We start from the raw sequence: 17147 nt of genomic DNA on the forward strand, positions 1-17147 counted from the left end.
GCTAGAAAAATCCTCTTTTGACTCTCTAACTGAGCAGGCGGGATCTGGAAATCATCGAGAGAGAAGAAATTTGGAAAAAGAAAAAAATCTAGAGTGCCTTTTTTCTTCCCCCCCCCCCCCCCCATCTCTATGGCTTTGCAAATTACAACCACAATTTCAAGTCTGTTCTCCAGGGTGCTACGTCTTAAATATTTTCCTTTTACCTTTTTCACCTCTTCCCAGTTCATCTCGCAGGTTTTCTGAAAAAAAGATACAGGCAGTGATAACAGAGCCAGAGGGAACCACAAAATCTGCTTTACTGGGACCTTTAGACCCACACCATGTGGCCAAAGTGGCGTCTTTGACTATGTGGGACTGGACAGGTAGCAAGAGCTGAGGATGAAGCAACATCAGTTCCCACAACCTTGTGCAAAGGGGACAAGAAACAGGGAAAATTACTGCTAAATATATTTTAATTTTTATTTTTTTTAAAAAAAAGGTTCTGGACATCAAGAGAACGGCAGGATTTATTTCAGCATATTTTGTCGTGCCCTGCCGTATTTTGTTCTCCTCGTCGTATTATGAGTTTCAAACTCTCAATATAATCCTTTAAGTCAATTATTGCTCCAGGACATAGCTTGCATTTAAGGATTTGGTTCTTCCAGACCTCCTCTTTCTGGTGTTGGCTTCCTTTCCAAACCCCTCAGCACCATCTCGTGGCTTCGCTGCGTTGCTGCAAGGGGTTGGTTTTTAATTGCAAAATTTGGCTAGCCCGGCCCTCAAACTATCCGAGACGTGAAAATTGCAGGTTTTATAAAATTGATGTGCCAGATTCAGGTTTTTAAAAGAAAAACACCCCTGCAATCTCCTCCTCTGGCAGCCTGAGCCGCCTCCTGTTCACGCACGTCTCCAGAAGTCCTTCTCACCATAATTTATTCTCTTCTTTCACTACTGCCAGCCAGGCGTGTGCGAAAGGACCTCAAGATATCCGCAGCATCCCCAGCGCTCCTCATCCCTTTCCCCCCGGCGCCTGCCGAAAGGCCAGGACTATTTTAAACTCCCCAGTTTAATTTCCGCGTACCTCTGAATTTCTTTAAAACTTTCTCAAGGACGACAGTCTTGAGGGAGAAGTTGCAGATGTGCATTTTCATATCTGTGCATACCGGCACAGGCTTCTGGCACTTCACATCGTCACTTCTGCAAAAAAAAGAAGTAAAAACAATAGGAAAATCATTACTCTGCCCCCACTTTCATTTTCACTTGCCGTTGACAGTGCGCAATGCTCCTGCCCCATGCCACTGGAGGTCTGTCCAAGTGCTCAACATCACTTTCCGAGGATCACACAGGGATTTCTACCCCTCTCCCGGGTTGAGGACACCAGAATTTGCACATCAGCTTCACAAAACCCCTTGGCTGGTTGTTGGAAAGGTGTCTGTGCTGGGTTGAGGACACCAGAATTTGCATATCAGCTTCGCAAAACCCCTTGGCTGGCTGTCAGAAAGGTGTCTCTGCTGGGTTACCCCCACTCAGCTGCTCTTGCTGCAGCTTAAATTTCATTCTCAGGGCTCGAGTGGTGCCTAAACCGTTGCCCCGGGTGAATTACACACCATGCAAATAAGATGGCTTGGGGTTTCTGGTCTCACTTGACCTTTGAAAATACTGCCTTGTGGGAAAAGACTTTGTGATAACGCTAAGTTTTCCAAGAAGCTGGAAGAGACCCAGGGCTTGCACCGAGTAGGAGGCAAGCTCTGCCTAGCCCAGGGCCTCCCTGGGCTTCTGGACCACAGACACTGACCTTCAAACAGTGCTGGTGGGGGGAAAAAAAGCATGAAAGGGACAAAGCAGCGCTCCATACCTGCTTATGATGCTCATTACATCCTAGAAAGGAAAGAGAGAGAACAAGTGAAATCCTCGTGCAAGGTGTGCTACGTCTCCACTGGCTCAGACAGCACAAGAGCAATTCCGCTTCACCTGACCCAACAGGACATCCATCACTTCTGGCTGCAACAAGTAGTCATGGATCCATGCCTCAGACATCTGCTTTCAGCGTTGGAAGGCCACAGACCCACCAAATCCCACCCGAATTTCTGCAGCAGCTAAAGACCCAGCTGCTTCTGGAGAGGACCAAGCCTCCCAAATGCTCCTGTGAACAACACTCCAGCTTTAGGCCCATAGAGTCGTGATGTGGTTTAGGCTGAACAGTGGCCTTCGGAGGTCTCTCATCCAACGCACTGCTCAAAGTATGCCAGCTTGCCCAGGACCTAGCCAACCTTAGGTTGAACGGTGGCCTTTGGAGGTCTCTCATCCAACCCACTGCTCAAAGCATGCCAGCTTGCCCAGGACCTTGCCAACCTTAGGTTGAAAGCATGCCAGCTTGCCCATGGCCTTGCCCAGGTGAGTTGGGAGTGTCTTCTAGGATGGTGACTACAAAAACCACTCTGGTTCCACTTCCAGTATGTGACCGTTTTTGTGAACCCCAGGGTAGGCATCTGGCAGCCTTTGAGATGCTTCTAGGGTCTCTCTGACACTCTCCCACTTCTGAGAAGGTGCTATCAACCTGTCCCATGTGAAGTCTTGAGATACAGAAGGACACCTGCAAGTATCCACCTGCCCAAGAGCCAAAAGAGCATCTTCTACCATGACCTGGCCACCTAGAAGCTGGCGTTAAACTTGCACATATCTGTCTCCAGTTTATCTGGACTTCCATGGTCTAGACACCACCAAGAAGAGTTTAGCGTGCCTCCAATAAATGGGTCACCCCACCCTGGGATGCATGTCCCGACAGTGGAAACGATTTGCCCTCAGGAAAGGTGAATTATGAAGGTAAGTTCTAGGTTAACATACCCTCAATAACCAGTTGCTACATGGTGAAAATTCACCGAGATGAAACCCCTGCTTCCTCCAGTCTGTGCCGCTACTCACCCTTTCTGACGCCCTTAAAACGACATAAAGAAGGGCATAAACCGTGGCAAGTACGTTGGATGTGATTCAAAAGCAACAAAAAACCGTGCCCATCTCCCAGGGAACCGAAAAGGATTCTGGAGCTGGCTAAGGACTTCCAACATGGCCTTTTCTTTAAAAAAAAATTGCCTATTGTTGCGGGGTCATTTCTGCATGCAGCGGTGACAGCTGAAGACAGACCGTGCGAAAGGAGTTTTCACCCATAGCTGAGTACTGAAACCATCTGCAAATATTTACGGCAAATATTTACAGTGGTTTCAGCGCTGCCTTGGAGGGGATTTAACTCTGCGCAGGTCTGCGTGCACCAGGAGCACCATCTACTTGGTTTAGTCAAAACCCTGTCAAATAAAGAAGGTCATCCTTCAGCTTTTTGCCACTCAGTGGGGGATTGGACTTTTTGATTTTGAGATGGGCAGCTCAGGTTTATTTTTCAGACCCCACCTCATCCGCGAAGGAGAGTTTGGGTAACAGGGAGGGCTGGATCTGCTCCAGCTTCTTTCTTTGCAACGCAATCAATACCTGGACTCCATCTGCTCTCCCTCCTCATACTTTCCAGCTTGGTTAATCGCTCATTTTGACTTGAAAACCAGCTCTGCTTTCAGGTCCTGGCCAATCTTCTGCAGCCAGGGCTCTGCTGTGAAAACTGGCGAGGAGCCTTGTCCTGCTGAGCCCAGCTCTGCATGCCTCTAAACTCGATCCCAAGCCCTCACCAAGGCCTTTAAGCTGGAGGAGTGGACACGTGTGACTGATGGGTTTGCAAAGCTGAAGTTTTGTGGCATGCCAAGACCTGGATTTGCAAAAGACGTTGCTTGGTTTAAGGATCTAGCCGGTACGACCACGGTGGCTCTTCATGCAAGGTCTAAATCAGCTTTAGACCACTTCAAAACAGGAATTTAGAAGTGCTAGGAAGGTCCAGGCAAATTCACGGCAGCAAAATTTATCAGAGGCTGTGAAATATGAAGAGCACACCTCTGCTTCGGGATGTTCCTGAGCTCCGGGGTGGTTGCTGTGTGGTGTTGTTGGTAGAGCAGAGCTCAGGGCACTCAGATACTGCCACACACCATCTGCTCATTAAAAGTATGGGGGGTGGGAGGGGGAGGGGAAGGACATTTATCCTCAAAACACCTCCACAGGATCCAAAAAACCATCAAAAAAGGACGTAGAATGGTCAGGACTCAGACCTGAAGGCTCATTTCATCGAAAATTCTCACCTTGAGGAACTCCAGCATGGGCTGCTGGATTTTCTCCTCCAGCTCTGCGATGAGCTTGTTGAGGAGCGTGATCCCCTTGGAGAGGTCGGTGATGTTCTCATTCTGCCTCTTGGCGATGTTCTTCTCCATCTTCTCCAGCTGCCCCAGGAGGATGTGCTCCTGGTCGTGCAGGAACTGCCGCAGCCTCTCGAACTCCAAGAGCAGCTTCTGCCGCTCATTCTCGAGGGTTTTCTGGGAATGTAAGGCAGCAAAACAGGGTTTTAAGATGGTGCAATAATTTTGGGGTGGGGAGGGGCCGCCTGGTGAGCTTGGAGCACCTGCCAGTGTCATTGCTGCTGTTTGCTGGCTTGCTGGTTGCCTTCAGCTGGGGAGGGGTGAGGGCATCTTACATGTGGCATGCCTGGACAAAGTCCTTGAAAAAGGGTGGAGATGGGAAAGCAAAGGCCATGGGTGGTTACTCCACGAACAGTCGTTATCTTCATTTCAGCTCTGTTCCCACACCCTTTTCTGGAGGGAAGAGGTACCAAATCATCTCTGGAATAGGCACCTCACCTCCACAGCAGATCTCGGGTGGTTTTTCTCTCCTACACTAGACAAGCAGGCTTCCTTTTTCTCCTCTGGGGTGGCAGGAAGTTAATCAACACTCAGTGAAGCAGAGGTGGGGACCAGTGGCCAAGAGGTTTCCCCAGTCCTTGTCATCACCTGATGGTTCCACCACCCAAGCTGGGAGAAGGGGTTGTGTAGGAGAACTCTCTCAGAGCAGCATTTGTCCCTCCCTGGGGGCATCTATATTCTCAGATAAGCACGAATCCCTACCTTGTTATCAGCTCTGCCAATATCCTGGTTCCTACTTGGGTTGTCATCCCAAGCAGACCAACAAGTTCCCTCCGAGACAAAGCCCAGGGGCAAACGGGAACCTTTTGCTCCAGGAAACACGCCCTTTGGCAGCACTAAACATGTTTTGGTTGCTTCATTCTACGCTGCCCTTCAGCACAGGTCCAACAGGCCCTCAGAAAATGGGCCTTCACGCTCTGCTTTTCATGTCACGGATCAAACCGTGGCTCTTGGCAGGCTGGTGCAATTTCAGCCCCTGCCAGTTGGAAAAAAAACCCAGCAAATTGTGGTAATAAAGCCCCTGAGTGGAGATGGTAGAGCAGAAATACGGGCTGAGGGTAGCCTGATGGTCTCTGTCCCAAGTAAGGGGGACAGGAGCCACTCAAAGCACGTGCGTTGGGGGTGGTGGTCTGGGAGGGGTGTTGTTAGCAGGGAGGACAGGGGCTTTCCTGCAGCAAATGCTGTGCTGCCTTCTGCTGCCTCAGGGACAACAGCCTGAGGAAGAGGACGAAGAGGGAGGAAGGCTGCAGGAGAGTCCTACAGCCAGCCTAGCTCTCAGGGGTGCTCCAGCATCCATCCCTTTGGTCTGCTAAGATGTCGGCTGATGGATTGCCCTTCTTGATGGTGAAGGGAGGAGAAAAACATCCATTTCCCATTTTTGGGCACTGACAGAGCCGTGGTAAGGAGGAGACGGGGTGGCTTGGTGGGTCCTAACCCCCTCCACGCATCCCAGACAGGACCCTCGACCTCCCCACCCCAGAGCACCGCATTGCACGCACCAAGAGCTCCTGGGTCTTCTTGTCGTCATTCACTTTGAACTCCAGCAGCTCTTGCCTCTCCTTTTTCAGGAAATCCAAGCGCCCCTGGATTTTCTCCTGGGAACAAAGAGAGGAGATATTACTGTTTTTTATTTCTTTTAATTTCTTTGGCTGCATTCTTCTGCCTGCGCAGGGTTTGTTCTTCGCAAAGACGAGCGGGACCACGGGGAAAACAGAGGGCCACTCTCTCACCAGATGAACATGCTGGCTCAGCTCTGCCCATGCTTATCCACGGGTTTGCAACCCCCCCAGGGTCACCACAAGAAAGGAGGAGGAGGATGCCAAGGGAGGGTACACGGGCTGTTTTCTTCAGCTGCTGCCACTGCCTCCCCCGCCTTCCCTCTCAGAGCAAAACTCAGCCTGGCTTTAATCAACTCATATTCATCTTTGGATGCTCGCCCAGACCTAAAATAGACCTGAGGATTTGCTCCGTCAGCTGTTACCCTACCGATGAGGTGTTTGCAGCTTGATGCTCCCGTGGCCCAAACCCAGGGTTCTTGCAGGAGCTTGCGCTAGAGAAAGTGTCTCACAGCCTTCCGGCTGCCCTGCGTTTAATCCCACCCGTGGAGATGATGGGAATTCATGAGAGTTTTGCACGTCTGAAGGGGGTTTTCCAGGTCTTTGAGAAGCTAGAAAGCAGCAACCAGCTCTTTGCAAGGTGGTTGAGCACAAGGCTGAGCGCGGGAAAGCACTTAGCCCACCCAGGGACTTCAGCGAGCGCAAGTAGACGGCGCCACACATACCACAGAAACAGAAAGACCTGGAGGGTCTTCCTCAGGGTGGACAGACAGACAGGTACCTTGTACTCCTCAGACGCCTCATCGATGGGTACCACAGCGTGCGGCCGGTGCTCCCGGGACCTGTCGCACACCACGCAGATGGTTCTTCGGTCATCCTTGCAGTAGAGTTTCAGGGCTTCCCTGTGCTTCGCGCAGAGGCCGTCTTCCTCGGCACCCTTGGCCCCACGGAGGGCGAACTGGCTGATGATCTCAGACATGTTCGCCAGCTGCCGGTTGGGTCTGAAGCTCTTCTGTTGGAAGACTTCTCGGCACTGCGGGCAGGGGAAGTCCATCTCTAGGTCCTTCCAGCTCTTAATGATGCACACCCGGCAAAAGTTGTGCCCACACTCAATGGACACGGGGTCTTTGAAGAACTCCAGGCAGACAGAGCAAGTGGCTTCATCCTGGAGATTGCCGGGCAGAAACACTGCCGCCATGGCCTCTCCCCTGCAGGCAAGGACTGATTTCACCGGGGCTGGACAAGGAACATGAATGCTTGGCACCCAGCCCCGAGTGGGCGTTCCTCTTCCAGGAACAAGCCCGCTGCCCAAGGTCACTTCTGCAGTGTCCGGTTTCTTTAAACTGGTAACAAAGATATCAGCATTAGGGGATAACAAGTAGGTGAAGGAAAAAGAAAGAGGGAACACATCCCTTACATCCCAGCCCTCCGCTCCCCCACAGATCCTGGGGTCCCTGTCTTTTTTTTTTTCCAGGAGGGAAGTAGGAAAAGGGAAATTATTTGGGATACAGCCACCAAACCTGGATCTCGTTGCTTTTTGGCTGACTCGGTGCTAAATGCAATATCTGAGTCCCCAAGCTTGCGTTTAACAGCCGCTCTAGGCTCCGATCCAGGTAACCATCTGAGCTCTCATTAAAGAGCCATTTCACTCTGGAAGCTTCAGCTGGGGACTCGGATGACTTGGTTGAGCTCCAGGGCTCAACACAGGCCATAAAAAGAAATGGAAGAAAGGGAATACACATGGATACAAAGCCCTCCTCAAGATCTGGGGGTGAGTTTCCCAAATACATATAGATTAACCTTTGGGTTGGGGTCCTGCATCTCAAAACCACTTTTTGCCTTCCGAGAATGTTTTGTGCAGCTTTGGAGGTCTTGCATTAAAAAGGAGGATAATTAGTGTATGAGGACCTTCCCTGGGTGTGGTTTGTCTGTAATACAGTTGTCTCCACCTAAGCAGCTCACCAAAACTCTTGTTATGGAGAACAGAGGTAAAAGTGAGCGACAGTCATCTAGTTACTTGGAGCGAGTCACCTTACCATCAACAGAGAATTGTAGGTACTTCTGGAGAGTGATTCATCTTCTTCTAACGAGGACTTGAAAACAAACCAACTCATCCTATCCGTAAACGCTGGTTTCAAAGTCAGCCCAACTGATCTGACATCTCCAAGCTCAGATCTTTCCCTTGGAGATATCCGGAGCAAGAGGAGACAAATCCCAACCCCAGAGGTGGTACTCGAGAAGTTCTATCACCAAAACTAATCTTGGTGTCCTGATGTCATGGGTTGGCAGAGGGTTTCTGATTTGTAGGAGGGGTTGCATTCATCCTGAGACCCCTCTTCAGCATTCTTCCCCAACTGCAAAGGTATCCATACTCCACTTGAACCTCTGTTGTAACTTCAAAACTTTTCTGTCATTTGCATTTTCTAGCGTCAGTTAAATGGGAGCATCAGACACATATTTGCTGCTAACCCAGACTTGCTCATTTGAGAGTAGAAATGAGCTTTTCCAAGTCGGTTTAAACACAGTCCTGGGCTTGGGAATGAATCACTCGCCTTCTCACAGAAAAACAAAATCTAAATACTGGTGCTTGCTGTGACCCGTGTGAGTTTGTGATCAGAAATAACACAGAACAAACGACTGAAGCAAACAGCAGAATATATATATATATTTATATGTATATATTCACACAGACTCATATATATAGAGGTCTATATATATGTACACACAGATCTCCCTATGTGTGCAGTATACATCCGTTTCTACATACACAGCTCCCTATGGAAAAAGGATTTTTCTGCAAACCACCATTTCCACCTCTGTGCATATTTATTTACCTACCTCTTTCTTGTAAATATTGATATATATTTATACACACACGCGCATCACTCCCTATGGAGGGGAAATTGCTTTCTCTTCCACCTTTCACTCCTCTTGTTCACTCCTCTTGATCTGTAAATAAACACATTCTATGTATTTTTCTCCGTGTCATGCGTGCACTTTTCACCACACATCTGCAGAAAGGAAGAGGTGGTGGCCTATGAGCCGGGAAGAAATCCAGACGCTATTCCGAGATGCATAAACACAGAGAAAAAAAACAATACCTTGACAGAAGCAGCGGGCAGCCCAGCAGGAAAAGCAGGAGAACAAGGTGGGCGTGGGGGAAAAAAAGGACAGACAACCTCTGGACAGACGGACAAGCGCATCCCGCTGCCCTCCCGATGCCCCCAGCTGACCCCACATACCTCGGAGCAGAGGCATAGGAAAGGGACATCCTCCTGTATCCCCCAACTTTTTGCATCGGGAGGGCGTTAGCAGGGGATAGGCGGGGGACGAGCCTGGTGGTCGAGGGATCCCAGCAGGAGGCAGCCCGAGGCGGTCGCTCCAAGCTCTGACGAAGGAGGCCAGCCCGGATCCTGGACGCCTCTGACATTTCAGCGACGCTCAGGCTCCTGCTCCTTCCCAGCCCTCGGTAGCCCCATTTGTCCCCTCTGTCACCTCCCCCCAACATCTCACCATTCCTTCCCCTCCCCCATAGCGTTTATCCTGGGCACCCACCGATCTCCTTCCCTCCTCCCCAGCCGCTCTGGCTCTGCTCTCCTCCTCCGTGCCAAAGCTCTTTTCCCTGCCCAGAGCCAAGATCACATTTCCAGCACCTCCCTCCACCTGTCTCCAAGCCCAAACCTTCTCCACAGCATCTCCGCAGCCCTTTAACCCTCTCCAGTGCCCCATCTCTCCTTCCAGAGGGCTCACAAAGGAGCGAGGCATTTCATGCCTCCTCCAAAGCCATCAGTGAATGGTTCATCTCCCAGCCCATATTTGGGACAGCACCAAGCACAGAAGGGCAGAAGTATCTCCTGCAAGTCATCTCCCACCTACCATGGATGGTTTATTTACGATAAGGAGTGGTTGGGACATCCCAAACAACAGGAAAAATGGGGAAAACAGCAAACTTCAAACCTGATAACACGGTTTCTTGCAGGACAAACTATTCAGGAGGTTGATCATCCTTTGAAGTTTTGCCCCATGTTAGGCAAGTCCAAGTACATTCAAGCTCTCCTGTCCATGCTTTCAGGAAGGACACGTGCAAGCAATCACTGGCCTGTGCTGGAGTTCCCCCCCCCGCTTACCCCAAAACTGGACCCAGCTACAAGACTGGATGGGACAGAGATTTGGGCTCAGTCCCAAGGCTGGAAGGGGTCTCCTCCAAACTCTTCATTCCAGAAACAGGTTGGGAGTTGAACCTGACTCCAGAAGACACCTGTATCCACACACGAAGAAGCCCTTACAGCCCACTACAGGTGTCCTGAATGGATCAAACTGTTCCTTTAGGTCTCATCTGAAGTCCACAGCATGAGCTTGGTACCTCCTGAAGGACCATTTATTGTCTACAGTAGAGGGATGACTCAACTTCTGTTGACTAGTACAGGAATTTTGGGTTAACACAAGTGAAATAAATACCTAGTATCTTAGATACACATGTCCTTTATCTCTCTTGGCTTTCAGCAGCTCCCTGATGCTCTCCTTTGACACCCTTGGTGCAAAGTCCCCAGCAAAGAAGTTCTCAGCCCTGCATGGCAGGAAGAAACAGGATGCAACCAGGGAAAGCACCTTGGCTTGCCCTTGGGGTTTTAGTAGGGGGATTATATTCAGGGCCACAAGCTGCTTCCAGATCACCAGGAATGCTGAGTCTGAAGAGCTGTTAATAGGAGCGTCCGTCTGGAGAAGGAAAACACGCACACGAGCCAAATTCAGCTGCCAGTTCTAAGCCTGCAGGTTTTATTGTTAGAGCTGAAACAAAATCAGGCCAGATGCCTAGGGGAGCCCTGCAGACAGAGTGGGTCCGGCCATCCTAATTTAGGGTAATAATCATTCAAGACTAAATTGAGCATCGATACGGCTGGGTCACACCAGTAGCCTTGACCCTGACCCTGCCGCAGGCTAGTCCGTGGAGTCCTCCTCCCACTCCTCGTTGCAGAAGTCCGTCTCGCAGCAGGAATACCTGGAAGTCAGGCGGGACTCCGCGTCGGATGCCCGTTCTCGGCCGCAGTTCATGGCGGAGGTGCAGCCTTGCTGGTAATACAGGGTCACCTTCCCTGCAGGGCAGAGAGGGGTCGTGGTTAGGAGAAAGCAGCACTAAGCGAATAAAAATCAGGGGTGGACTTTGAGGTTACCAGGTGAAGAACCAGCCCCTTCAGCAGTGCACACAAATGAAGTCACACCTTGCTTGTTTCAATTAAGAGGCAGGGCTAAATGAGGCGTGTACATGTGCAGACAGAGCTCTCATGGCTTCTTTGGGAGACAGAGTCTCTCCTTTGTCTGAAAGGGACTTTTTTTTAACCATATGTAGGGCAATCTCCATTGAGAGGAGAAATCTGGCTCCGTGCCCGTTCCCATGTCAGGTTCATAATTACATCCTCATTCATTCCGCAAACCAATTTGGATTTCCAAAGGCAAGGACAACCCTCCCCCAAACCAAACACACGGTTTTGACCCCACCTCCCCCCCACTACCTACCCAGGGAAGTTTTGATGATGGCACATTTCTCTCGCCGCCCACAAGTGGTTTCGTTCGCTCCCCGGAAACATCCGATGAAGGGGAGCTTGTACTTGCAGACTTTGCATTGAAGAACCTCAACTGCAGCAGACAGAGAAGAGGCAATGAACTCTGGGCTCCATTCTGCAGAGCTATGGAGATTTCTGCTTCAAAGAACTATGGAGATCTCTGCTTCTCACCCCTATGAGAAGGTGGGGTGACCCCAGCGACCATGTAGAGCCCACCAGGGAAGGGACCAAGTGTCACCTTCATTTACAGACCCAGTAACAAGAGCCCATATCCATAGGGGAGCTGCAGATGATGCCTATGGATGCTTAACCCTTCTTGGCAAAGCTCTGTAGACGCACGTGGCCTTAGGTGAACAAATCAAACCACAAACCCACGGAGAATAAATACGGATGTGGGCTCTGGGGTGGGGTTCATCCAGCTGAAATGGGGTTCATCCACAGCAAAACCATCGCCACAGCTCTCTGGGGCAGAGCAGGTACCCACCTAGCCCTGGATCCAGCAAGCTACAGCCGAAGCTCCCAGCCCAGAGGAGCTCTTTATGGGATTTGATTGCTCCCCGGGAATAGGGTGGAAAGTAATTTTCATTCAAGCAATGATGAAAACAGCTGCTGAGGTTTCTCTCCACAGAGCATGGACTCGTAGCAGAGGGTACCCAGCTCACACGGCAGCAGCAACTCTGCAGGCATCCAGAGCTTGGCGAGACACCTCCAACCACCATCAGAATCACAGAATCACAGAATGGTAGGGGTTGGAAGGGACCTCTGAGGGTCATCTAGTCCAACCCTCCTGCCGAAGCAGGGTCACCTACAGTAGGCTGTAGAGGACCTTGTCAGATATTCCCCCGCCCTTCACAAATCCCATTTAACTGTGACCCCCCCACACACTTACCGAGGCCGATGCACAGGACGAGGGTCAGACCCACGAAGAGCAACTTCATCTTGGGAAAGGGGACTGATCCTGACCTCCCAGCTGCACCTCAGCCCGGTACAGGGTTACCTACAAATGAGGGTGGCTCAGGCAGTTTATTAATCCCTGTAACGAGCTTCCTCAGTCAGCCTTCTAGCAGGGGGAAAGCCAATCAAAAACTGCGCAGTACAGATGTTTGCGATGTTCTTTTTGGGGTAAAATGAGGACGCAAACAAAGCACCTTATCAGGCAATCCTCCAACAACTTAAAAAGCTGAAATTCAGGCAATTCTGCCTTTCCGCTCTGTTAAATTGAATAGCCGTGCTTTCAAGGCAGAAAACACCCAAGCGAGTAAAATGATCTTGTGAGCAAAAACCCCACATTCCTTTACTTCAGGAAGCTTCCAACTCTTGCTTAGATTTAGCACCGGCAATTATCTGTACCCAGAAGCTGCAGGTTTGGGTGAACAGGGGAAAAAATATTCAAGCGCCCAACGTGGGGCTAGAACCCACAACCCTGAGATTAAGAGTCTCATGCTCTACTGACTAAACTAGCTGGGCTTTCAAAAGTGTTCATTTACACTGTTTTTCCCACCAAAAGTATAGATTTGATGTTGAGTTAGCAAAACACCCAATTCTTGAGTATAAAAATAGGGATATTCAATACATATTATAAATATTAATATAAATATTAATATATTCTGCTTATTTAATAAATGAGTGGAAGCTTTTTTCCTGGAGGGTTTGAGAGGGTGAGTTGGGATGGTGCCAGCAGGCACAAAACACAGAAGGAAGACACAGAAAAGTCCCAAAGCAAAACCCCAAGACAGGGTTCCTTACCAGATGCCGCTTCCCCCTCCGAGATGGGAGCACCCACCGGCCACGCGTCCCTGCGGCCTTTATCCTTCTCCTGCTCTTGGGCTGACCCAGGACCTGAACGACCTCAGAGCTACCAGGGGATATTGTTTGGTGGAAACAATGCTTCTGCTGGCACCTGGGCAAACACAGCTCCTCACCAAGCCCGGGCAGACCTCTCGGGACGTGGAGTCACTCATTACACGGACAAGCCCACAGGTTCTCAGGCCCTTCAAGCTCCCTTTGCGCAGAAAAACATCCCCAGCTGCCAACTTTGAAGTCAGCCCAGGGTTAACTCTGCGGGAAAGACCCAAAGAGGCAGATTTTATAGACCTACGAGTTAGCCCATAGCCCTTCTCTGCTTGTGAAGGCAGCACCTTCACAAGTCCCCTTTTGAGAACAGCTAATATGAGGTCTCCTCCACAAACAGCACCCAAGAAGAGGGGTAAAAGGACGCTCCTCATCCCATTTGGGGGTCTGTCAAAAAGCAGACCCTCCCTCCTCCCTTCTCTATCCCCCTCCCTGTTCAGCACCATGTTTAATTACATGGATTTATCCCACTGGACAGAGCTTTTCATGCGGCAGAGACTAAAAAAACAAGGGCTGGGAAATGTTTGCCTGATCCTGGAGCCCGTGTCTCCCAAGCTTGCACGCAGGACTTTGCATAAAAGAGTCTCAGCACTTCCTATTCTCTCCCCTCCTTGCCTGTATTTTTCCTGCTTTGATTTTCTTATCCAGCCTTTCTCTCAACAGATCTACTCCATGTGTGGGACCTGGAACAGCCAGCATGTGCTCTTCCCACACCCCTTCAAGCCTGCAGACCCGGGTTGTTTGCTTCCTTTGAAGCCCAGCTGGATAGTAGAGCTGCATGGACCACTCCAGTTGGAGCAAATGAGCTTGTGGCAGGGCCTCGGTGGGACATGGGTGGCTGAAAGCCCTTTGATAGCCCCTGTGGGTGGACACTTGCTTAACACAATGAGAAGTGCTCCAAGAACCAACACAACTCGCGGACCACACATGCTGGAGAAATAATGGCTCGTGACAGAGCATGGAGGCTGGAGTCCACAGCCAGATCTCTTTTCTGAAGGGTTTAAGCTCCATGGTTATGCCTTAAGCAACATGTTTAATTAGGACATTATTCAAAGAAGCATGCTAACGTGCTTCAAGCTATTTCCAAGTGTTTTAGCTTCGCTGGTACCAGCCCAATACGATGCTCACGCAGCTGTTCTGCCGACAGCACAAATACAGATGACACCCGCATTTTCTCAACCATGAAGCCAAGCTCAGCTCCTCCAGGCAGCCAGAGCCCAGCAAGAGAATGAAGTTCCCAGAGGGCTGGGTCCTGGCACGAGTTCACTGCACATCCTGGTCCAGACAACTCCGGAGAGTCACGCAGCGTAATAATTTCCCAGCCCAAAGCTTGGTTTGTTTTCATCTCTGCTGTGCAGCACTGTCCTCCCTGCTCCTACATGTGGAGCTTCCTCTGTCGAGCAAAAGGCTTTGGTCTAAACCAAACGGGATGCTCTCAATCTGTGGCATTAAATATAAGAAAATAGGGTATTAAATATCTTTTTTTTCTGTGTTTAGAAAACTGAAGAATGTGGATTCCCTGGGATTTATCAGGCACTGTGCAAACATGTTGGTACAGTGGGTAACACCCTGCTGCTCACCTGGGCTTGGATTTGCTCCTATTTATGATCCAGTTCCAGTCTGGAGAGGTTTTCACATCTCAGACTGCAGAAAGGAATAATAAACAGCGTAACGTCAGGGCTTGAGATGAGAGCAAGCAGGAATCACTCTGCAATACTAGTGGTTGAAGGAGAATTTAAAATAGAGACAAATGATGAAAAGGATGGGGAAGAAGGTGGAAAAAGGGGCATCTTCCCTCCTTTCAGAGAATCACAGAATCACAGAATGGTGGGGGTTGGTAGGGACCTCTGTGGGTCACCCAGTCCAACCCCCTGCCGAAGCAGGGTCACCCAGAGCAGGCTGCACAGGACCTTGTCCAGGCGGGTCTGGAATATCTCCAGAGAAGGAGACTGCACAACCTCCCTGGGCAGCCTATTCCAGAGCTCCGTCACCCTCAGAGGGAAGAAGTTCTTCCTCATGTTCAGACGGAACTTCCTCTGCTTCAGTTTGTGCCCGTTGCCCCTTGTCCTGTCACTGGGCACCACTGGAAAGAGTCTGGCCCCATCCTCCTGACACCCACCGTGAAGATATTTAGGAGATCCCCTCTCTCAGTCTTGTCTTCTCCAGGCTGAACAAGCCCAGCTCCCTCAGCCTCTCCTCATAGAAGAGATGCTCCAGTCCCCTCCTCATCCTCATAGCCCTCCACTGGGCTCTCTCCAGTAGCTCTTCATCTTTCTTGAACTGGGGAGAAGTGAAGGCCACCTTGACTCTCGTAGGAGACTGGGTATGTTGGGAGATGCGGCTGCTTCTCTCCCTTTTCCATGATCTCTCCCAGCGCTGGTGCTCCATCCTGTGCGAAACAGCCCCAAAATTTTTGGTAGGAGGATGGGGAAAAGAAACTAATCGCCCAACGTGGGGCTCGAACCCACGACCCTGAGATTAAGAGTCTCATGCTCTACCGACTGAGCTAGCCGGGCTTGGGAGAAGATGAGGATGGTGCATTCTGCAGGTCCCAAATATCAGCCCAGAAGCAGGAGATGCCATGGGCAGGGGGTTATTCTGGGGGCAGTTCATCTCAAAAGAGAGAAGTCCTCTTTGGTCTGCACCCAGCCAGACGCTGCACCCACACCCGGGAGAGCTCGGGCGCCAGGGTGAGTTGGGTTGCTCTGCATGACACAGATTCCACTAAAATAAATAAAATTTTAAAAAACCGCCTAAAAATCTACATTTCCCTGACCGGGAATCGAACCCGGGCCGCGGCGGTGAGAGCGCCGAATCCTAACCACTAGACCACCAGGGAGCTGCAAAAATCATTTTTTTACCCAAGTATAATGCCAGATCTGAGGAGCACAAGGGATTTGGCTTGTGCTTGATGTACAAGAGGGTGTCTGCATGTTTTCCTCCTCTCTCCTTCACCAACCACGCAGTAAAATCCTCCCAAGCCAACACATCTTGGGTTCATCTTCTGCTGCCATCCAGCAGCAGACCCTTCGTGGTGGCTTCTCCAACACCTGGGAGGCCAGAAGTTACCCCAAAAAGGTCTTGCAGCCACCAAATGCCTTCCCTCTGCCACCCCAGGGGCACACTGCCTATAAACACAGGGGATTTCTCTCTGATCCCAGCAGAACCAGAAGGACTCCCCAGCTTTCCAGCTGCTGGATCCATCTTGGTGTGTTCAGCTGGGTGGAAAACACCATGGAAGCCCTAAGTTCCTCCATTTCTTGAGCATGATATAAGGGTGGAAAAGAGCAGATCGCTGGCATCTCAGTAGCTCCATAAAAAACAGTGCAGAGCTGTGGATGATGTTCTTGCTGTAGTGGGGATCCTTGGGATTTGTGACAGGGGACAGGACAAGGGGCAATGGGCACAAACTGAAGCAGAGGAAGTTCCAGCTGAACCCGAGGAAGAACTTCTTCACTCTGAGGGTGACGGAGCCCTGGCCCAGGGAGGCTGTGGGGTCTCCTTCTCTGGAGATATTCCAGACCCGCCTGGACGCGGTGCTCTACAGCCTGCTGTAGGTGACCCTGCTTCAGCAGGGGGGTTGGACTAGATGACCCACAGAGGTGCCTTCCAACCCCTACTATTCTATTCTGTGATTCTGTGAGAATTTCAGATCGTTTACTGATTTTTAGGCCTATTTCCCACATTTGAACACAGTTCAGTTGTTACACAGGTGTCTTTCTCCAACCAAGGCACACAGATGTCCTAATTTTATGGGGAAACCTCCATTTTCAGAAGAGATTTTCTTCAGCTCCTAACAAGCCACACCACAGGTGACATATTGGCACATACCCGCAAGCATAATAGAAATATGACTGGAGCAGGATGAGGAAGACAAAAACCATCAGAAAAAGTGCCTCTGTTTCCCCTGTCAG

At 50.3% G+C, this 17147-nt stretch overlaps 1 protein-coding gene and 2 non-coding genes across 8 annotated transcripts; all 3 read right to left on the reverse strand.

Annotated features, from left to right (window-relative positions):
- Positions 1 to 137: 137 nt before the first annotated feature.
- LOC104328367 (E3 ubiquitin-protein ligase TRIM7) lies at positions 138 to 9389 on the reverse strand. 6 transcript variants are annotated; one of them, XM_075412412.1, is made up of 7 exons: positions 9064 to 9329; positions 6603 to 7164; positions 5765 to 5860; positions 4152 to 4382; positions 1835 to 1857; positions 1061 to 1176; positions 138 to 239 (listed from the first exon to the last, which is right to left on the reverse strand). In XM_075412412.1, exons 1-7 carry the CDS (start codon positions 9327 to 9329, stop codon positions 178 to 180), a joined length of 1356 nt encoding a protein of 451 aa, XP_075268527.1. In that variant the 3' UTR covers positions 138 to 177. The 6 variants fall into 6 exon arrangements, with proteins under 6 accessions (XP_075268527.1, XP_075268529.1, XP_075268526.1 ...); XM_075412414.1 differs by having other exon boundaries at positions 6603 to 7029; positions 9064 to 9328; XM_075412411.1 differs by lacking the exon at positions 138 to 239 and adding an exon at positions 432 to 712 and having other exon boundaries at positions 9064 to 9330.
- A 6287-nt stretch (positions 9390 to 15676) lies between these two features.
- TRNAK-CUU (transfer RNA lysine (anticodon CUU)) lies at positions 15677 to 15749 on the reverse strand. The gene has a single exon. It is a non-coding gene; the product is annotated as a tRNA-Lys (tRNA).
- Positions 15750 to 16000: 251 nt separating this feature from the next.
- On the reverse strand, positions 16001 to 16072 carry TRNAE-CUC (transfer RNA glutamic acid (anticodon CUC)). The gene has a single exon. It is a non-coding gene; the product is annotated as a tRNA-Glu (tRNA).
- Between the last annotated feature and the right edge of the window lie 1075 nt (positions 16073 to 17147).

The sequence above is a fragment of the Opisthocomus hoazin genome, unplaced genomic scaffold (assembly GCF_030867145.1).
Source record: "Opisthocomus hoazin isolate bOpiHoa1 unplaced genomic scaffold, bOpiHoa1.hap1 HAP1_SCAFFOLD_159, whole genome shotgun sequence".
Taxonomy (NCBI): domain Eukaryota; kingdom Metazoa; phylum Chordata; class Aves; order Opisthocomiformes; family Opisthocomidae; genus Opisthocomus; species Opisthocomus hoazin.